We start from the raw sequence: 20,995 nt of genomic DNA on the forward strand, positions 1-20,995 counted from the left end.
CCTTCCATTTTCCGCATGGACCTTAAACATGCCCGATCAAATCCCGTGTTCTGGAACTCGGATAGCGGCCCGATAGCTCAGTCTTGAACAGCCCCTTCGTGGATAGTTCTATCCACAGTTCTACACAGTACGGCTCCTGCGAGGGGCCAGCTCACCATCGGCGACGATCATTGAAATAACTCAGTGGGTCTGAGCAGCAGTTCTGGTCCAGCAAGGCCAATTACTCGAAGCCCAAGACCCACAGAACTAAGATCACCCAATGAGACCGGGGCATTCCTCTTTGTATGGAGTAGCCCAGATCAGCTTCATCGAAGGTTTTCCCTCAGCCCGCCAGCTATGTGGGCTTATTGAGTCAGGAAAGCAACAAGTGCAGGCGTTCCAATTTGTCGGAACTTTTCGCCAGCATATGCTAAAAAAGCCACAGACCCGTGCACGAACACGAAGTAAGAAACAAGGCATGGCAATTAGGCCTCGAAAGCAGCAAACTCCTTTGCTTCTTCCATGCCCCTTTCGATGAGATGGGACATATAAGGCAGCGTGAGCCGCTTGGCTCACCCTTCGGTGATGGCTTGTCTGACTGCGGCTGCCATAACTTCTAATTTGGCCTCCATTGCTTGGAATGTACTCCTTCAAATTCGGACTGGCCTTATTGGCATCAGTCTTCTCTCTGCTCTCATGGGCCAATGGCAGCAATCTCCACGTGCGTGCCACCGGTAACACGGTGCGCTTCAATGTCACCTTGACATGGGAGGACTGGGCGCCGGCAGGCATCCCTCGCAAGATGATCCTCATGAACGGCCAATTTCCCGGACCGGCATTGCAGTTGCGGCAAGGGGATGATGTCGAGTTTCTGGTGACCAATAATCTTCCTGCGAATACCACAGTGCACTTTCACGGTAGGTTTTGCTTAATTATGTGCAATAAGCGAGACTGATCCCTTCAAGGTATCGAGCAGCTTGACACTCCTTGGTCCGATGGCGTCCCCGGTTTATCGCAACGACCTATCGCGCCGGGCGACAGTTTCCTCTACAAATGGCGAGCAACGAATTATGGAAGTTATTTCTACCATGCCCACACCAGAGGCCAAATTTGCGACGGTCTCTATGGCGCGATTCACATTCTCCCAGATGAATCAGTGGAGAAACCATTTCATCTAATCACGAATAACACAAGCGAGCTCCAAGCCATGCAAGCAGCTGAGCGGAGGACAAAGCCTATAATGCTGTCCGACTGGCGATTCTTGACCTCGGAAGAACTGTGGAGTGCGGAGGAAGCGACAGGACTAGATGCCATATGTATCAATGCGGTCCTTATCAACGGCAAAGGATCGATCAATTGCCCGGGTCAGCAAGCCTTCAATGAGCTGGCCAGCGCTGAACAGAAGCAACTCATTGGTAACCTAAGCCTAACTGACACGGGGTATGTGTAACACACCTGATGTGTAACCGGTATCTAACAGGTTTATCTAGATGCATTCCACCAACGCTAGTGTCCGCTCAAGGCACATATTCTCACAACTACAGCGCTATGCCGCCTTCTATGTTCTATGGCTGCCGTCCTGGCAATGGTGGTACCGAGCGTCTTCTGGTAGACCCGTCTGTCAGATATGCCAGTTATGACTTGATCAGCGCGGCTGGGGTCTCGATGTTGACGTTTTCCATTGATGAGCACCCGATGTACGTCTATGCTATTGACGGACGGTACATCGAGCCTACGTTGGTGGATGCAGTTACTATAGCCAACGGAAACCGCTACTCCGTTCTTGTCAAATTGGACAAGCCTGCCGGTAACTATACTGTTCGCGCGGCGAATTCAGGTATCAATCAAGTCATCAACGCGACTGCGGTCCTCACATACAACACACCAATCAAGTCCCAGAAGGGCTCTTCGGTGCCTTCAATCGATATCCATGGATCGCCTGTGTCTTCCAACTACACTCTGTTGAACGAGACTACGATCATGCCATTCCCTGCAGAGACACCATCTTCAGAGGTCGCCGCGACCCATATCCTCAGGATCGGCCACTACAATGCTTCCTACCGGTGGACTGAGGGCAACTCTAGTTTCCCACTTTCTCTGGAAGCCGCATCGCCTTTGCTCTTTTATCCATCTACCGCGAAGCCTGATCTCACGGTCAAGACGCTAAATGGAACCTGGGTCGACTTGATCTTCCATGTGAACGGTCAGATCCAGCCTCCTCACCCAATTCACAAGCATAGCAACAAATTTTATGTGATCGGTCAAGGCAACGGCGCGTGGAATTACTCATCTGTGGCTGAAGCGATGCAATATATCCCGGAGAATTTCAACCTTAAGACTCCCCAGATTCGGGATACCTTCATCACTCCGGCCGCAGCGACCGAAGACACGTGGCTGGCGATCAGGTACCATGTTGTAAACCCCGGTGCATGGCTGCTCCATTGCCATATTCAGGTGCATCTGAGTGGTGGCATGGCGTTGGCGTTGTTGGATGGTGTGGACGAGTGGCCTGTGGTTCCAAAAGAATACCAGCTCTCTGATTCCTGATGGTCGGAGATCACCTATCACTAGTAGTAGTGATGATGTGAAAAGCCTATACTGTATATACACCACATGTTTGTTTATATGATGACTGCATGCTTAACGTATTCCCAAGAGGCCTAGTTAATCTAGTACCATTTTAGCTAAAAGATAAGCACCGTCTGAGTGACGTAGGAGTAAGCCACAGGTTCCAATAGAAGGATGATTAAAAATCTGCGTAAAGCTTGGGATAGTAAGCCCATCCAATGACGATGATTCCAAAGGAGTTAAAGTCAAATGCTAAGCAACGCGACCATCGCAAGGGATACTCGATCGGGTTAGGGGTGAGATGCACGTGGACGCGGGAATCGCTGCGCCTCAGGCATCTCGGCCAGCAGCGACCAGGCTCAAACGTTCTCCGAAGTCCTCACTTCATTCATATTCCGCGCTCCTCGTCGGAAAATCCCAGACATGAAGATCATCAGATAGTTTTGTATTTGCCGTGACACTATTACTACTACTACTACAAAGTGTCTGCTGTACAAAGGTTGGAACCCTGGCCTCCCCCATCCCCTGAGCTTCGCACTGGTTACCCGATTCAGCTGCACGTCAAACTGGCTCCCGCTATCCTGCAAATCTGATCAGGTCAGAATGTATACTCATGCTGTATTCTAGTTTGATTAGTCTACAGCGCCACATTGCATTCCGTGCATACCCCGCCCCTGTCTAGTATTAGAGATGGTTTTCTGCGGGAAACCAAGCAAGGGCTGCGGCGAATGCCGGTCTCGCAAAATCCGGTGTGACCAAGCCCGCCCTACCTGTTCACAATGTGCCAAGGGCAACCGGGTCTGCCCCGGATACCGTGACCAACTATCCTTGATGTTTCGGGATGAGAGCCAGCAAGTTATCCGGAAAGCGCGGACCGGGACAAAGGCCCGCAGAGCCAAGTCTTCTAGTAAGACCGACCCTGGTAGTACTAGTACCTGTAGTGCTACAGGTACCCCAGCTACTACTGCTTCCCCTAGTGGCAGCGGCATGGTAGCTGCTAGTCCTAGTCCATCCCCTGTGTGTTCCCCGGCAGGCAGTAATCCATCTTTATCGACCGGCGATGTGGAACCGCCTGAGTTCGATGGTCCTGTGTGTCTTTCCCCACAATTTGTCGAGCAGCACGCCATACAACAGCCCCTAGTGTTGCAGCCATCGTATCTACCGACAAAAAATGAAGCTATTTCCTATTTCCTTCGACAGAATGCTTGGATCGGATCGTTCTGGTCGAAGATTGAAGCAAATCCCGATATCTTGCGCAGGGCATCGGCAACTAGCCATGACGCCCTGATGACCAGCTTGGCTTCTGTTGGCATAGCAATGATCTCGCGTATCAGGAAATCTGAACCGATGAAAATAGCCGCAGAGAAGGAGTATGGAAATGCTTTACAGCTCCTCACCACGGCCGTTGCAGATCAACGGCAAGCTAAGAACAATGCAACGCTTGCCGCAGTGCTTATGTTAGCTATCTTCGAGGTAAGTCGACCTTGCTTGTTTCAAGTCCCGATTCTAATGTTTTCCAGGTGATTACCAGTAGAGGCTCTCGCTTCATTGACAGTTGGACAAACCACATACGTGGCGCTGTAGCGCTGCTAGAGCTGCGAGGTGTTCAGCAGCTCCAAGACCCAGATGGGCTGCAGCTCTTTTTGCAGCTGCGATATCAAATCGTACGTTCTAAAAGTCTACTTCGCCCCTAAATCGAGCGTTTGACTAACTTATATTGTGTAAAAGATCATAGGCTGTCTCCAAAGGGAGGCGCGTGTGCCCGACTCAGTTCTTCACTGTGTCAAAGTTGCCATGTTTCTTCGGCCGCATACAGTGGCCTATGGTGACCGATTGATTAACATTATGGGCCGGCTAGCAAACCTGCGAGCTGACATCAAGGAAAAGATTTTAACCGACCGCAAGAAAATGCTTGAATCTGCATACGCCATCGAGGCTGAGTTAATGTCATGGCTCACGTCCTTGCCAGAGAACTTCCCCTATGCCACCATCGAGGATCCCTGGCCTACTCTTAAATGGGGTCCCAAGCCTTATAACAACGTCTATCATGTGTACACTGATTTTTGGATCTGCAACTCGTGGAACCAATACCGAGTCGCACGGATCATTACCAGCGATCTCATTCTGACATGTATCCGGGAGTTGAACGCCGGCTCACACCTACCTGCCGATCTTGTCACGCATACCTCTCAGATCCGCAATACTGCCCGACAGCTCGCCAGCGATATTTGCGCTAGTGTGCCTTATTACTTTACCGATAGTGTCTTTAAGCTCGCCACTGGACAAGCGGAGATGAGTTCCCGCTATGAGATACCCTCACAACAAGGCTTCGTCCGCGGTCTGGTGCTCCTCTGGCCGCTGTCCATGGCAGCCGCAACACGAGGGCTGAATCACCCATTACGGCACTGGGTGTTGGACTGTCTCCAGCTGATTGGACATGGCATGGGTATTGATCAGGCGCTGGCCTTGATTGAACTCCTGATGACTGAAGATGGTGTCTTTGGCACACTGGCCCTCCCGGAGGACAATAGCCTTTTAATCGGCTCGACCGGTGCTAACTTCAGCACTGATAATAGTGGCAAACACTGGACAGGAGCCTCGCTAAGTACATATACCCCTCAGGTGGGGTGAGTGTCTGTGACAATACCCACAGTGGCAGGCCATGTGTGAATATTTCCGATTAATATGTCTACATAGCGTTGATACGGGTTGTCTAACATCGTCGCACATAGTATATACAAATAGGCCTTCACATGAGGTCAAATCTACATAGCAACAAGGATAATACATACCTCAAATCTAATTCAGCTGATTAATTTACTAACCACTCAATCTTCTGGTCTGTGTGCCGTTCCCAGCCTGTCAAAACTTAGTAGTAGTACAGAATTGTGCCCGATGGTGGCTGTGCCCATGCCAACAGCCTGGCTCAGTCTAAGCCTTACACTGCTTTTCTGCGCAACGCTAAGCCCCTCCCCCGCAACCACACCACAAGCGGAAGGCTGTGCACGGAACCTTCCATCTAATTGTCAAAGTATCCATTCATATTCTTCACAGGGAAGCGATAAGCCAAGTAGTAAGCAAGGGCGGTTCTCTACACAGCCCCCCGCTTCCCCTCTAATCTTCCTCCCACAAACTCCGATTTGCCCTGTGCTGGTATCCATGCCTCATGCCTGCCTGCATACATGCATGCATGCAGTATACCTGCCCCGCTAGCTAACTATTAGATAGTAAAGAGAACATCCATCCTTGTAAGGCTAGATTATGAATCACCGAACTGGCAAATAGACTACGCCCTACTACTACTAAGCTACTAGCTAGACTGCTTACTTTTGCGGTACATGCAGAATCTTCCTCCCCACTGTGGAATACTATTAAGTGGGATGTAGGTTTTACTCCTTACACAATGAGGCAGTGTTACACGGCAATATCGTGGTGGCACATCCACATACTCCATATAACTGACTGTGGAAATTAAATGGGCGGAGCAAACCTTGAAAGTCACACATAATGGTATTCTACTACTACTATCTGCCTTAGGCTCTCCTGGGTTTTCTGCCTTGTGAGGTGTGCAGCGCGCGCTTAGTTCCGTGGATTATGTCGTATGCACGTATACAATGCTTGTTTTTTTGGTTTCGTTGTAACATGCGTACGGAATGATGATGTGGGTATGGAACTTATAGCATAGAAGTATTGTGATATGGTGTCGTAGATCCGGAGGATACTACTACTACTACTACTACTAAGTAGTACTGTGGGAAGTTCCGGTTCTTGAGATTCTTGAGTCTGCCTTGGTGTGCTGGAGGTCGGTAAGTTAGTATATATAGTTTGTTGGTTGCGGCGCTGGCGTAGGTAGTAGTTATTAGTTGTTCAGTTGCTAGTAGTGACTGGCAAAGTGAAGATCTCACCTGGCACTGACATCAGCCTTACTACTTACTTACTTACTTACTTACTTACTTGTTCGAACGGTATTGTGTCATTGTCAGTTTCGACCCGTCACACCTTCCTGCCTTTTATTTCCTTCTTCCTTTCTTCCTCTCTTCTGCATCCTTTATTTACTATCAACATGCCCGGACCCTTTATGCGAAAGAGCATCGACTCTTTATCAAATCTCGTCAGAGGGAATTCGCTACGGCGTCGTCAGACTCAAGACCAAGACCAGAACCAGGAACAAGAGCAGTATCAGTACCCGTATCAAGCTCATACTCGAACACCCGCAACTAGTGACCAAGAAGCATCAAATATGGGCCACTCTCATTCTCGACAGAGCAGGCATCGTTATGACCTCTCCGGCTCTGTGAACAGAAGTCCAGTGTCCCGGTCAACTGGAAAAGCAGCCATGAATAGCAGCCAGACTCAAGATCCCTGGGCCCCTCCGCCGTATGAACCGCAGGCTGCTGCTCCTGCTTCTTCGACCATCTCGGGAAGCAGCGATTCTCCATACTCTTTCCTGCGGGAGTTCGATACAATATTCATCGTGGATGATAGTACGAGCATGCTGACGGGTAACCGCTGGAAGGAGGCTGAGAATGCTATTGCTGCTATCGCGCCCATTTGTACGCAGTATGATCAGGATGGAATTGACGTCTACTTTCTCAACCATCGTCGCCAGGGAGCTGAAAAGGTGAAGGGTGGGTATATGAATATCAGAACAGCAGATGATGTTCGTGAGATCTTTGGGAGTGTGTATCCAAATGGTCCGACGCCTTTTGGCCGACGACTTTATGAAATCCTCAATCCGTACATGCGAGACCTGCAAAAGGCGATCTCGAAGAGCGATGGATCGCGTGATTCGGCTCAACTCATGAAACCACTCAATATAATTGCGATTACGGATGGGGCGTTTACAGATGATGCGGAGAGTGTCATTGCAGGAGTTGCGCAAAAGCTGGACGAGAAAAAATATCAGGCAGTGCCTTGGCAGGTTGGAATCCAATTTTTCCAGATCGGAAATGATGCCCAGGCAAGGGCATATCTGCAGGAACTCGACGACAATTTGGCTGATATGCAGAAAAAAGACAGTCTTCGTGATATTGTGGATACCGTGCCGTGGAGGGGTGATCAGGGGCAGACGCTGAGCGCCGATGGCATTCTAAAATGCGTCCTTGGCGCCGTGTCCAGGAAATATGATAAACGCGAAGCGTCGTTTCACTGCTAAGGAAGATCGGTTCTGGTCTTCTCGTGCGCTCGTCCCTTATCATCTACACATTCGTTGCCTTCATGGTTTTGCTTTTCATCGGCCCTTTTAGGGGTAGGCCATGGCTTGAGTCTAGACTCTATCCTTCATCTTCTCGACCCTGTCGTTTGTGTAACAGCGGCAGGGGTTGGGATGAAACGCGTTGCAGCAAGCGCCGTGTTGCCGCCGGCTTGCCCGAGACCAGAGCCCGTATTAGAATAGGATTTTGTGACTGGTCAATCTTCCTCAGATAGTGAGAATCAAATCGGTTGCTCTCGGCTTTCTTTGCTTTTTTCAAGTGTGCGTAGAAGGTAATGATTAGCGCTTTATCTGTACTACTTGTGAACTACGAAGCCCAGCTGTGGCCCCCCCCCGGGTAGTCCCGCTAAAATGAACTGTCCACGACTCAGTCAAGCAGGGTTAACCGATTGGTTGGTCGGATTATATGGAGAGGTGAGTGCGTCGTGCTAGGTATCTAGTGACAGCCATCTGTCAGAGGGGGGCTAGTCTAGAGGATACGGTTTACGGTCATTAGCCTTCGACTATTTGTTGTCCTCCAAACCTTGAATTTCATGGGAGGCCGATCGATCTTAGTTGCTCGGCAGCCGGGAAGTTAGTAGTCCAAGGACGGATACTGACTGGTCGCCGGGGTGCAGCCAGAGGCGCTGAGCAGGCCATTGATTCTTGATTTAAATGAATCAGCGACGGAGGGAAATTGATTGGCTAAACAAGGCCAGTCAGTCCCCTGGGCGCGTAGACGTGCTGGTCCGTGAGGATGGATCACCGGCCTTGTCCTAGACCCCTTTCCTAGTGCTAGTTCCGTTAGTACGATGGAAACACTGGGTCGGGAGGAGATGAAAATTGACAAATCACCTTCGGATTGACCGGCAGTTTCCTCGTTTATGTGTTGCAATTCGGCTGGTCGTCGGGACAATGGAGACAACAGGGAGACAATGAAACCGGGGGGAAGATGCAGGAGAGATGCAGCAACAATGGCTGGCGGCTGCAGCAGAAGGATGAAGGGAAGAAGCGACAGGCAGGCAGGCAGGCAGGCAATCAAGTTCAGCCCTCAGGCTGCCAGGCACGGTATCGTATCATTGGGCAAGATTGTTTCTTTTCCTCGAGCACCACCTGCGGGTCTCTCACGTGGTGTGGAGAAATGAGATCGTCGTGTATGCGTAATGTATTGATGGTGTCCCCTCAGGGTCGACTGTCTGTTTTCATCCATTGACAATGGGATTGGAGATCTCGTCATGACTGACTGAAATAGTGGGCTTGACATGGTGAACGAGTATAGGGTCAAACTTCGGCTATGAAGAATAGCCTTTTTGGCCTGTCTTGCAAGGTATCCAGGAGGGATTCTTTTACTTTTGTCATTTGGAAACTCACCAGCCTCAAGTGGCGAAGCAAGGTTCAATACGGTACGGTTGTGTTCAAGCACCAGCCACCGCACCCCCAAAGGGGTAATACAGCGCGGGTCCGTCGTGGAATTTCCACCCGCCCGGCGTCTCTCCAAGCAACGCTCGAGTCAACCCGAGTCAATCAAGTCAACCACTGGATCGGTTTCGTGGCTGGCTACTTCTTTGTGATCCATCGATATTAATCACTCGGGCTTCTTTCGGTCTCCACCAACTAAGTTCCGACTAGACGGCAGTAGTGGTCCCCATGGACTCCTGTGTACGCTGGTTCGCCAGGAGTGATCAGCATCTTTCCCAGTCTTTGGCCGGTGGATCGAATCTCCCAGGAACCATGCTCGGATCTCATCGTGCCTTTTTTCCCCTTAACCGGCCGTCCCTCTCTGGTTGCCATGAAAACCTTCTCCTCATCCATCCTCGCTTGCAGGGGCGATCCCCTTTGTGACGTGGTTATTGCCCTGTCCAGTGGATCTTTGATAAGCGCGCCGTGCGAACGATCGATTCAGCTGCTGAAATTCCACCGCAAGTCCACGCACTGTGCATCGAGTCTATTTGGTGACTATCATACTACCGATTGGATCTGCTCCGGCCGTCCTGCGCGCCCTGAAGCCGGTTCAGCCTGGCTGTCACCGACTTGTCTGGACCACGTGTGAAATCTCTTAATAACTCAATAAGAAGTCTGGTTCAAAACGTCCGACTCCTGCAGCAAGCGCCGCAATTTTTGCTCTGCCTCTCATCATCGCCCTTGGGCTCAGTCTCCGCCTTGTCGGCGCTTCCTACCCTCCATCACCCTGCATCATTGGTCGTGATTGAACGTTGCAATCTCCCGACCAAACTTCCAATTTCGACTTCCGCATCCCCGCGGCTAATGATACAGTGATCTCCAACAGTCATTGCCCACTGTTGGTGTCAGAACGTCCCCTACATTGTTATGGCACGGCGCTTCTGAGCCTCTTCCTCGAGTCTTATATTGCCTCTCAACCGCGCGGCCAGGCGCAATCCTTTGAACTGCACGGCTCGAGCCTTTTGAAAAGCACAGCTCGACTAGGCTTACAGAACACTCCTTCAGTATTGCGCATTTTGACTCTGTCCTGGCTGGCCTTGGACATTGTTCATCGTCTCTCCTTCAATTGTATAATACGCGCTGCTTATATCACGGACCTCGCTTCAATTGCGGTCTTCTAGAACCCAACCACTAATTCATACTCACTACCCAATCGACGACTGTCAACTTGCTTGGTGCGAGAATGGCTTCCACTACTTTGATGACGTTCCTCCTGTAAGCGTACTTTGTGACGATATAGAGGGACCGATGCTGATATCCATCATAGCTCCACCCACCCTCATGTTCAATCGGTCAAGCTGCTGGGGTCATGGGATAACTTTTCACAGCCCTATATCATGGAGAGAGATAAGCGTGTTGGTGCGGGGCAGTGGCGAGGATGTCACACCTTTAGTAACATCGTCTGTGATGGCTCGCCAACGCACATCATGCCAGCACGCTCCGGAGGACTCAAAATGGGCGGTACTTACTGGTACTATGTATGTTGTTACCTTACCTCTCCCTCTCAGAACATTGATCTGACTTTCGGTCTAGTACTTGCTGGACAATGATGTAGAATATTATAATGAGGCAGAGCCTGTGACAACTCACTGTCCTCTCCTTCCGGGTCAACCAGTCAATGTTCTCAACGTCCCAGTCATCCTCCCGGATACATTTCCCACTCATACACATGCGAGGAGTCCGAGCTCACAGAAGGCGGATCACCGAACCATGAACCCCGAAGACAAGTACATGAATCCTCGACAGCCACCTAAGCCAAAGCTCCCCCGTCTTCGCACGTCTCCTCCTTTGTTGCAACAACCGGCTCCGGCTTGGTCATTCAGCACATCTCCTCTCGGTATCATCACTCACAGAGGCGCATCGCAGCCCAGTAGCGCAACTCCAAAGGCGAAGGGCCTGGACGCACCGAGAGCAGCCGGATGCAAAGCCGCTCGCTCCGTGTCGCCGCCTAGATCAAGGGGTCTTCGCGCCGCCTTCCGACATTGGAATACATCTTCACCCGATCTCGGATCCACAGAAGATGACTGCCGGGCTAATAAGCCCGCTGCAAATCATGGGCTCAAGGGTCTGTTTGGGAGGCAAGAAGAGCATCCCTACCTCGCGGTCCATCCGCCTGCTACTTTTGAGAGCTCCCCACTTGCTGCTCCCAGCAACGTTTATCAACATTCGACTGATTCCATCCGCACACCCGGGAACTCTGGAGAACGCCGCTCGGTGCCTTTGACAATCCAGGACCGACGAGCGCTCAACTCAAAGATTACAGAGAGTGGCTCTCACAGAACTCCTCTCACCGTGCAGACCAAACCAGGAAGCGAAAGTTCCGATAAACTCCCGACTCGGGAGGGACAGCGGCATATAGTCAGAAGATCACTTCCCATGGAGTCACCAGCGATGCTATCGACAGCTATTGGGCCCTCAACGTTCGATCTTGCTACAACTCCAACCGGCTTCACGACCGATGAGAAGAGACTCCCGACATTGCCCAATACGCCGTCATCAGTCATGGATGAAGCGCTTCGGGACATCGATGAGCAAGAGAAGGCTCTCGATCCTGAGGCTCTAGGCAGCCATTTTTCGGATTTCACCGATACTGAGTCTGTGGCTGGCAGCTCCGTGTGTGAACGGAGCCACTTTTCGGAGTGGACAGTGGATACGGATGTTCTGTCTCCCAATTCTATGGCATGCTCAATCACTGTCACCCAAGATGCCCAGGTACCTCCCACGAACGACTTCGCTGGTACAATGGACTTCCTCAAAACTTCTATACCTGCAGATCTGAGTGATCCAGACACACCCCATCTTACAGTCAACTCCCAATCAGCGGCCACTTCCATCGCAGGTGATTCGCCTCGCTTGGATCTCCCTCTTCCTCGACTTTCCATTTCATTATCCCCCTCTGATCTTGACATCCCCGGTCTTTATATCGATGACGAAGATCGCGTGGAAAGTAACCCCAAGCGACACGCTGCCTTTTTCGGCGCGGACGAGTCGATCAAGGGTCTTGGCCTTTTACAGAGCCCCGACCCCTCGACGCTGCAATTTCCCGAGGATGTCACCAGCGACAAGACCCCCCGTAATTCCCAAGGCTTGGCTGCACCCTGCAAGGATCCTGAGCGCTTTAGCAGGGTTTCGTTACTGGGGCAATCTGCAGCAATGCGCGAAATGATGGATGAGCTGAGCTATCTGAAGCACATGATAGATTCTGGCTCAGGTGCAGAATTCTGATACTATTGATGAATGGCAAGACATTGCTCATCGCACTTGTAAAAATACACTTTGAGGGGGGCACGTGGTGTGTGGATATATTACGTATATAATTGTGACGTTGCATTTTAGCGATTGGAACAGATATTTTATGATGGGCAGGTGAATAAAAACCAGATATTACACTTGTATATGATTACAGTCTTTCATGCTATAAGTTACTAGTTTTCATACCTCGTTAATGATGCTCTCTTCCCCAGTAGATCGGGAGCGGATCAACGCGAGCCAAACCAACGCGACAAACACCCGCATGCCAAGAGTTTCGGCCATCCGCAAGGGAAATCCAACCCAGACAACTGAACAACAGGTCTGGACACGCGAAGTACAGGCATTCACAGCAATTTATTCCTTTCCCGTTTTATAATGGACTGAGGTCCCGTCCAACTAATATGGCTGAAAATCATGATTCCCGGCCACCCCATGAGCCGCAGCTCACGCCTGTCGGGGAGAAGTCCTTACCCGCAAAATGTAAGGCAAACATTCTGACTTACTGTCCCACGATGGACCTCATCGCTCTGTCGAGTGAGGACGATGAACTTCTTGTCTACCGCCTGAATGGGCAGAAGGTTCTTGGGGGCAATTTTAAAGGCGATCCCTATCTTGATGAGGATGATGGCGGTGGCGAGATTCGAGGATTGAAGTGGAAGAATACCGGTAAGTTGTTTACTTCGTAGTTGAGTAACTGGACGTGCAGCTCTTCTGGCTCATCCCATCTTTTTGCATTGGAGAAGACTGACATATTGGCAGGTCATCTGCTGTCTGTGGCTTGCGCTGACAACACTATCCGGGTCATCAGCGCTTACAGCGGGAAAACCGTTCACCATTACCCTGCTTATCAGTCCGACGGCGAATCATCACCGCCTGTCAAGGTGACCTGCTTAGGCTGGGGAGTGAATTTCACCGACAGCAAAGCAGCAAAGAGGCACTTGCACGACGCTGCTGGGCAAGTCAACGTTGATGATCTCTTGTCCCCGGACAATCATCCGTCCAAAGCAGCAGCTTTACTTAAAGCTGACTTACCGAGAGAGCTAGCATTGCTTGATGTCGAGTCTTCACTCCCCAAACTAAGCACATTGCCAGCAACAGGCAGCGAGTGGGTCTCTCGTTCTTTTGTGCGACTGACGCAGCTAACACAGCATCTAGTGATGATGTTTTCAGTTCGCGGGCGTCTATTGACGCCATATTCCATGCTATCTCAAAAAGCGCTAGCGACGCGGTGGATGTATTACTAGTAGGCTTTGATGACGGGACAATCCACCTGCGCATCTTCGACTGTTTCGAGATTGGCTCTCTTCAGGTCGGAGGTTCTATTGGCAATTCGGGCCCCTGCGAGATCCTTCGTCATGCCTCGCATCCACTCAGCTCGACACACGCATTATTGGCGCTGGCGCCAGAGGCTACCTCGAGCTCTTTACATCTCCTCACACTTGATCTTCGCTTCATTACCCGGTCGGGGAGATATCTCTCCCTCCTGGCGCACAAGACAACACAGCTACAGAATCTGCTGCGATATATCAGTCAGGTGCAGAGGCAGATTGAGCTTGAATGGAAAAATGCACAAGAATTGCCGACAAGGTACATGCGCAGTGTCAATGAGGACTTGCAGGAGAAATGCCACTGCGACTTTGTTACAGCTGCGTATCACCTGGTTGTTACTGGGGATTGCTTCGAGCCATTGAGGGAATTTTTGGTGGATATTGTTGGCGAAAGGGTATGCTTATGATGTGCTTTGCATATATCGTATTTATATTGACCATACTACAGGGACACAAGAGATGGGAGAAGGCTGTTTCCAGCGGCTATGAAAATGTCCGCCGATTAACCCACGAATGCCTTCTTCCCGCTTTAGAGAGATGTGAAGTATTATTAAGCCGGCTGATCGGGCTATCAAAATTCTATAAACTGAGTGAAGTACTTGGCCTGGAAACATCAGACCTAACGGCCATCGTGGAGACCCTCGATTGTCTTCACCTTCTCGCCCATCACATACTAATCCATGCCAATGAAGAATTGACCCAGTTTAGCTGTTTCTCTAGATGGCTTCGCCATGAGATAGACATGCAAAGTGCGGAACCGATGTCACAAACCCTAGAGGAATTGATGGAGAAGACAGACATGGTCGAATATCCACAGACGTTGAAATACATACGCGGCGCTCTTACCAAGAGCAAGTTGCGGAACTTCATTCAGCAGCTGCCCATGCTGGGGATGCCAAGGCCACCTACCACATCATCAGATAAATGGGCTCCAACCGGCCAGGATAGGTCTTTCTATGACACATTCAGAAAGCTTCTCGAGCAGAGTGAGAGCCCCGAGGAGGTCAACTCGGTTGAACTACCCAAGATGAACGACCTTACGAAGCGATTGGGGCTACAGTTCGAGAGGGTCTTTGGGCAGATCGCACTGACACAACGCCGAGGAATACTTCATCGTTCGCCTTTGGCTCTTCATCCCGACTGTGATAAGGATGTTATTGATATTGTCATGTGCAACGAGGTAAGACATTGCAGTGGTTTATGGTGAGACTCATTGCTTATCAGGTATGCAGGATACCGAAAAGAAGGATCAATGTGTGATCTACATTGCTACTAGATCCATCAAAAAAAGGCATCTGCGTAAGCAAACTCCGGCATATGAAGGCCCTACTATGGTGGCGTACTGATTTATCCAGTGTGTTTCTATCGTGTTGAGTTGGACTCCGAAAATGGTGTTAGTTCTACTCGACGAATCTCTACCGGAGCATTCGATCTACAGGAAGGAGAAGTCCGACAGATTCAGTTTGTTGAGGATGGTACAGTCGTAATCTTGTGGTCGAACAATAGTATGCTTTCCCTATTTGTCCGTGGACTTTTCTCTTTCCAGATACGCTAACTTCCGCTGTAGAAGGAACCTCTTACCTTCTTGGCCTTCCTTTCCAGCCTGCTGCAACAATGAAAACTAACACGGTTGCCGAGTCTCTGGCGCCTTGTCCCGTGGACTATCATGATAGCCTGCGGGAACCTACATCGCCCGACCCGGTTACATCCGCAACGGCCGTGGACCTCATGTCTCCAGATTCTTCGTTTGCGGGTCTTATCAAGCATACCTTCACTGGGGCTAAAGCGAAAGCAAAGCCCATTAGAGTTGATGTCAATGGCAGACGCGGTCGCCGGGCGATCTGCGTACTGTATGGCGATGCTATGCGATATGAAGTGTTAGACCTAGATGCGGCACTGGAGGATGAGGACGAAGAGGAAGACGAGGAAGACATGGAGGAACTGGAGGAATGATAATAATAACAACGACAAGACACGTCCATCTGCTCTCTTCTCGCCTCAATTATCTTTCCGTGCACGGGGCACACACAATCCGAGAATACTTTGTTTGCTAATTTCCACTACGTCATGTCTCAGCTTCCGGTTCCACTAAAATTCCAATCAGTTGGGAAAAGATTCCCTCGATCAACACCAGAGCTGATGAAGACCATCTGTCGATCAATGCTCCCATCACGTTAAGGGGAAAGGTTCAGAGTACGGAGTACTATGGAAGAGCTTTATCTTAGAGCAAGGCACCGAAGCCAGGTTGTCAGGATAGTTGCGGCTAGTTTTTCTGACGATCCACGACGACCACCCGCGAATGATAGACACACAGAACCCAAAAGAATCTTTATGGAACAGCCACCCGGCACTTTAAGTGGACAGATATAGTTAGTAAAAACAATGCCTTGAAAAACAGCCGTGATGATTTGTGCGTTGGGGGGTTGACGCCCTGAGAGATGGAGCTGGTCGCCGGGGTCACAGTGAGTGGATCGAGGACCACTTCTTCAAGCAGCAAAATCAAAACAAGCAAACCCGTGGAGGGGAAAAATTTGGGTTGCGGGAAAACACAAAAATGACCAGCAAAGAGAGAGGGAGGGAGGGAGGGGCACCTCAGGCAGGCAGCCGGCAAGAATTGGTAGTTCCCCATTACAAAATACGGTAATTTTGCAAGGTGAAACTGGTGACGACAAGACCAGACCACCGCCCAGGATTTGAGGGAGGGGAAAGGAACAGCAACTTCTCTGCAGCCCAGCATGCACCCCTCCCAGGAAAGTTTGTAATATTGTCTGATAGTACTTATCTACTAGCTATGTGATAGCGGAATGCAATAGAGAGGTTCTGCATAGTAATAATATAATCTCCTGGGATCATATTCGCCTTGTCCTCTATTTTTCTCCGGTCGCTACGAATCTGGACGAGTCACTGACTAGCCGTCACCGACCACCAATTGGTCACGTGAAATGACTAAGCCTAAGAATTCCGCGGGTCTCAGCCAATAAGAGAGCAGGATTGACAGGGCTCTGGCGGGCGCTGACTGGTCGATTTGCAGTTGCTCGTCCATTCTTCTGCTGGAACTGCAAATTGAAGGGAATCGCCCTCACATTATTATTGATCCCTCTCTTTCTCTCTCCTTCTCGCTTCTTGCTACTTCCTCCCCCCAGTACTTCCTTTTCTCCCCTCTCCTCAATCCGCATAGTTTCGACATCCTTGTCTTCTTGTCCTACACCCCGTCCGTGTCTGTTTATCCGACCCTGGGGCTTTCCTTTTACCTCTTGTTTTGCTTGGTCCTGGCGTGCACCACCGCCGTCTTTTCGCCCTCCTCTACCCCCCCGGAAGACCTGGTGCATGCCTCGTCATAATCCACAAAAGCAACCTTTACCCTCCATCCTCCAGAGATAATCCCCATCTCCTGTCCACACTACCACTCTTTTGTTGTGGACGGTTTTTTAAATAGCCTGGTTCTGCCTGCTTTGTTTTCTCTTTGAGTCAGAACAGCTCCTTCACCTTCTCTTTTTTTATTGTTCTTTTCGCTTGTGATCGCTTGCTTCGGTTTTCCGCATACGGCAACATGAACGTCACTCAGGTGTTGGAGAGTACCCTCTCGCCAGGTAAATTCTGCTCCCGCCCCTTCTTGTATTCAGATTATGTTATTAGATTTAAGGCATCAGATTCACTAACAGGCTATTTTGCTGGCAACTATAGATGCGGCGACTCGTTCCCATGCCGAACAGCAGTTGGCCCACGCGGCGGAGGTTGACTTCGTAAGTTCTAGACGTATCCGGTTGCTAGTAATTGGTCTGGTATCAAGCATACTAATCATGGCTCTTTTCGCCGGACTTTAGGCCCAGTACCTTGTCACACTCGGTCAGGAACTCGCAAACGAAGATTCCGCGTCCCACATCCGTACCGCTGCCGGTATCGCTTTGAAAAACGCTTTCACTTACAGAGACCTCGCAAAGCTCCAGGAGGTCCAAACAAAATGGCTACAGCAAATTACCCCAGAAATCAAGGCGCAGGTCAAGGAGCTTGGCCTCAAGACGCTTAACTCGAAGGACGGCCGCGCCGGCCAGTCTGCCGCCCAATTCATCGTCTCCATCGCTGCTATCGAACTTCCCCGTAACGAGTGGCCGGAGCTGATGAACATCCTCGTCCAGAATGTCGCGAGTGGTTCCAATCAACTGAAGCAGGCCTCCCTGGTCACCATCGGCTTCATTTGCGAGTCCCAGGATGCTGAGCTTCGCGAGAGCTTGGCTGCCCACTCCAATGCTATCCTGACCGCCGTCGTTCAGGGTGCTCGGCGCGAGGAGCAGAACATGGACATCCGATTCGCCGCCATCAAGGCCCTCAGTGATTCCGTTGACTTCGTGCGGTCGAACATGGAGAACGAGGGTGAGCGAAACTACATCATGCAGGTGGTGTGCGAAGCGACACAGGCGGATGATCTGCGTGTGCAGGCGGGCGCATTCGGTTGCCTGAACCGTATCATGGGTGCCTACTACGATAAGATGCGCTTCTACATGGAGAAGGCTCTGTTTGGCCTGTCGATCATGGGAATGAAGAGCGAAGAAGAGGATGTGGCTAAGCTGGCCATTGAATTCTGGTGCACTGTTTGTGAGGAGGAATACGCTATTGAGGATGACAACGCGGCGGTAAGTCTTGTCCATTAACTAAAACCAGCTATGCTTGTGGATATCGTGGCTAATTGTGAGTCAAATAGGCACAAGCAGAGGGTCTCCCCGAGGTCCGCCCCTTCTTTGGCTTTGCCCGCGTCGCCTGCCGGGAAGTCGTTCCCGTCCTCCTGCAGGCCATGTGCAGACAGGATGAGGATGCCACGGACGATGAGTACAACGTCTCACGCGCTGCTTACCAGGCCCTGCAGCTCTACGCTCAATGCGTGCAGGGTGATGTGATCCAGCCTGTCTTGACCTTTGTCGAGGAGAACATCCGTAACGAGGATTGGCGCCACAGGGATGCTGCAGTTGCGGCATTCGGCGCCATCATGGATGGCCCCGATCCCAAGGTCCTGGAGCCTCTCATCAAGCAGGCTCTTCCCGTCCTCGTCGGCATGATGCAGGACAGCTCCATCCAGGTCCGTGATTCGGTCGCCTACGCTCTTGGCCGTGTCTGTGACTTCTGCTCTGAAACCCTTGACCCTGACGTGCACCTCCAACCCCTCATCACTTGCCTGTTCAACGGCTTGGCAAGCTCTCCCAGGATCGCCAGCTCCTGCTGCTGGGCCCTGATGAACGTTGCCGATCGTTTTGCCGGCGACTACGGCGCCCAGACCAACCCTCTGTCCAAGCATTTTGAGGACAGTGTCAAGTCGCTCCTTGCTCTTACTGAGAGGTAAGTCCATGCCGCATCCCCATGTCACTGTTTTGAAGCCAGGGGCTAACTTAATTGCAGACAAGATGCAGACAACCAGCTCCGTACTGCTGGATACGAAGTCCTCAACTCCTTTGTGACCAACGCTGCCAATGACAGCCTTCCCCTTGTGGGCAACCTCTCCGACGTCATGCTTCAGCGCCTAGAGCACACCATCCCCATGCAACAACAAGTGGTTAGCGTTGAGGACCGCATCACCTTGGAAGAAATGCAGACTAGCATTACTAGCGTTGTACTTGTATGTTTATCCCTTTTCTGGCATTCCTCCAGCTGTGACTGACTTTCTAGGCTGTCGTTCAACGACTCGAGACTGAGATCAAGCCTCAAGCCGACCGCATCATGCAGGTCATGCTTCAGATCTTGGCCACTGTTCCTCCCAAGTCCAGTGTCCCTGATGTTGTATTCGCCACGATCGGTGCCATTGCGGGTGCCTTGGAGGATGACTTCATCAAGTACATGGACAACTTTGCCCCCTTCCTGTACAAGGCCCTGCAGAACCAGGAAGAGCCTGGTCTTTGCTCTATGGCCATCGGCCTGGTCAGCGACATCTCTCGTGCCTTGAACGAGCGGGTGCAGCCCTACTGCGACGGTTTCATGAACGCTCTTCTCACGCTCCTGAGGGTAAGGAACTAGACCTCGCTACATCAAGACAAACAACTGCTAACACTGCCTTTAGTCCTCGACCAACGTGCTAAAGCCTGCAATCCTTGAGACATTCGGTGATATTGCTCAGGCTATTGGCACCCAGTTCGACACCTACCTCAACGTCGTTGCCCAGGTTCTTCACCAGGCCTCTGTTGTGACCGCCAGCAACGACGTGACCCCCGAGATGCAAGAGTACATTGTCTCGCTGCGTGAGGGTATCATGGATGCTTGGGGAGGTATCCTCCTGTCCTACAAGGGCAAGCCCCAGGGTACGTTATTTTCAGAGATGTAACAACGAACACTTCACTAACATGATACTAGTCTCCCAACTGCATCCCTTCGTGGATCACATCTTCCAGTTGCTCCACACCATTTCCCAGGATTTCAACCGCAGCGAGGGTCTGATGAGGGCAACCATGGGTGTTATTGGGTAGGTTTCCTTCACTCTCACAATTCTGGCCTCGTGACTAACATGCTTAAGTGATCTGGCCGATGCCTTCCCCAACGGCGAGTTTGCTGCCTACTTCCGTAACGACTGGGTCACCAGTCTGGTCCGTGAGACGAGGACCAACAGGGAGTTTGGATCTCGTACCATTGACACCGCCCGGTGGACTCGTGAGCAGGTCAAGCGTCAAATCACGATGTCCACTGCCGCAGCTATGGCGTAAGCCGCTATTATGTGCTGCTAGTCAAACCCAGGTGCTCGCTTCCGAGACCGCACCCCTAGGAGGACGACCTCATCCGTCGGTGCTCTCAGGGTAGCAACGACATTGTCTCTGCTCCCCCGAGTACCCGTCCCCATACGGGAACCCAAGTCGCATTGTGCTACTGATTGCTCAAATCCTAAGGTTCACTAGGCCGTGCCCAGTGAATCAGCGCATAAGGGCTAGTGTTTCCACCGACCCCTATATCACCACCCCTGCCCAACGACCCTCTCCCTATCACCGATGTATGACACCTTTTGAGCACCCTTACCCCTTCCCCCGCACCTTCCCCTTCTCCCCCTCCCCAACACCTCGGCCCTCTGTCCGGCACGAACCCCCTGCTTTCGGACCCCTGTTGTCATGACATCTCGCAATGCATGTTTGCACTTTTCCTTCCGGCCTTTCTGTTTCGATCTTCTCCTCTACTATTACTATCCACTTTGCCACATCTTTGCGCCCCCACATCAGTTTTAATTAGACAGAGGTTCTTTAGCATTATC

The 20,995-nt window shown here is 51.0% G+C and overlaps 6 protein-coding genes across 6 annotated transcripts; all 6 read left to right on the forward strand.

Moving 5' to 3' along the window:
* Window positions 1-619: 619 nt before the first annotated feature.
* Window positions 620-2,526, forward strand: BO83DRAFT_303649 (multicopper oxidase; the record flags this gene model as incomplete). Its single annotated transcript, XM_025527197.1, has 3 exons — window positions 620-896; window positions 945-1,419; window positions 1,470-2,526. The coding sequence occupies 3 exons, from the start codon at window positions 620-622 to the stop codon at window positions 2,524-2,526; spliced, it is 1,809 nt and encodes a 602-aa protein (XP_025392778.1).
* Window positions 2,527-2,965: 439 nt separating this feature from the next.
* Window positions 2,966-5,333, forward strand: BO83DRAFT_352591 (Zn(II)2Cys6 transcription factor). The gene is made up of 4 exons (XM_025529000.1): window positions 2,966-3,046; window positions 3,175-4,020; window positions 4,068-4,211; window positions 4,276-5,333. The coding sequence occupies exons 2-4, from the start codon at window positions 3,238-3,240 to the stop codon at window positions 5,176-5,178; spliced, it is 1,830 nt and encodes a 609-aa protein (XP_025392779.1). The 5' UTR covers window positions 2,966-3,046; window positions 3,175-3,237; the 3' UTR covers window positions 5,179-5,333.
* A 1,156-nt stretch (window positions 5,334-6,489) lies between these two features.
* Window positions 6,490-7,890, forward strand: BO83DRAFT_329631 (uncharacterized protein). The gene has a single exon (XM_025528202.1). It carries the CDS (start codon window positions 6,611-6,613, stop codon window positions 7,700-7,702), a length of 1,092 nt encoding a protein of 363 aa, XP_025392780.1. The 5' UTR covers window positions 6,490-6,610; the 3' UTR covers window positions 7,703-7,890.
* A 2,195-nt stretch (window positions 7,891-10,085) lies between these two features.
* BO83DRAFT_83437 (uncharacterized protein) lies at window positions 10,086-12,438 on the forward strand. Its single transcript, XM_025537642.1, has 3 exons — window positions 10,086-10,414; window positions 10,467-10,677; window positions 10,733-12,438. The coding sequence occupies exons 1-3, from the start codon at window positions 10,383-10,385 to the stop codon at window positions 12,422-12,424; spliced, it is 1,935 nt and encodes a 644-aa protein (XP_025392781.1). The 5' UTR covers window positions 10,086-10,382; the 3' UTR covers window positions 12,425-12,438.
* A 414-nt stretch (window positions 12,439-12,852) lies between these two features.
* Window positions 12,853-15,732, forward strand: BO83DRAFT_303708 (putative anaphase-promoting complex component Cut20/Apc4; the record flags this gene model as incomplete). The annotated part of the gene is made up of 7 exons (XM_025527201.1): window positions 12,853-13,117; window positions 13,211-13,556; window positions 13,607-14,174; window positions 14,228-14,959; window positions 15,012-15,078; window positions 15,135-15,284; window positions 15,347-15,732. 7 exons carry the CDS (start codon window positions 12,853-12,855, stop codon window positions 15,730-15,732), a joined length of 2,514 nt encoding a protein of 837 aa, XP_025392782.1.
* Window positions 15,733-17,245: 1,513 nt separating this feature from the next.
* BO83DRAFT_83459 (karyopherin beta) lies at window positions 17,246-20,611 on the forward strand. Its single transcript, XM_025537643.1, has 9 exons — window positions 17,246-17,369; window positions 17,464-17,522; window positions 17,604-18,410; window positions 18,479-19,107; window positions 19,168-19,384; window positions 19,435-19,767; window positions 19,823-20,060; window positions 20,113-20,221; window positions 20,273-20,611. The coding sequence occupies exons 1-9, from the start codon at window positions 17,330-17,332 to the stop codon at window positions 20,457-20,459; spliced, it is 2,619 nt and encodes an 872-aa protein (XP_025392783.1). The 5' UTR covers window positions 17,246-17,329; the 3' UTR covers window positions 20,460-20,611.
* The last annotated feature ends 384 nt before the right edge of the window (window positions 20,612-20,995 follow it).

The sequence above is a fragment of the Aspergillus eucalypticola genome (genome assembly GCF_003184535.1).
Source record: "Aspergillus eucalypticola CBS 122712 chromosome Unknown BO83scaffold_2, whole genome shotgun sequence".
NCBI classification, from domain to species: Eukaryota; Fungi; Ascomycota; class Eurotiomycetes; order Eurotiales; family Aspergillaceae; genus Aspergillus; species Aspergillus eucalypticola.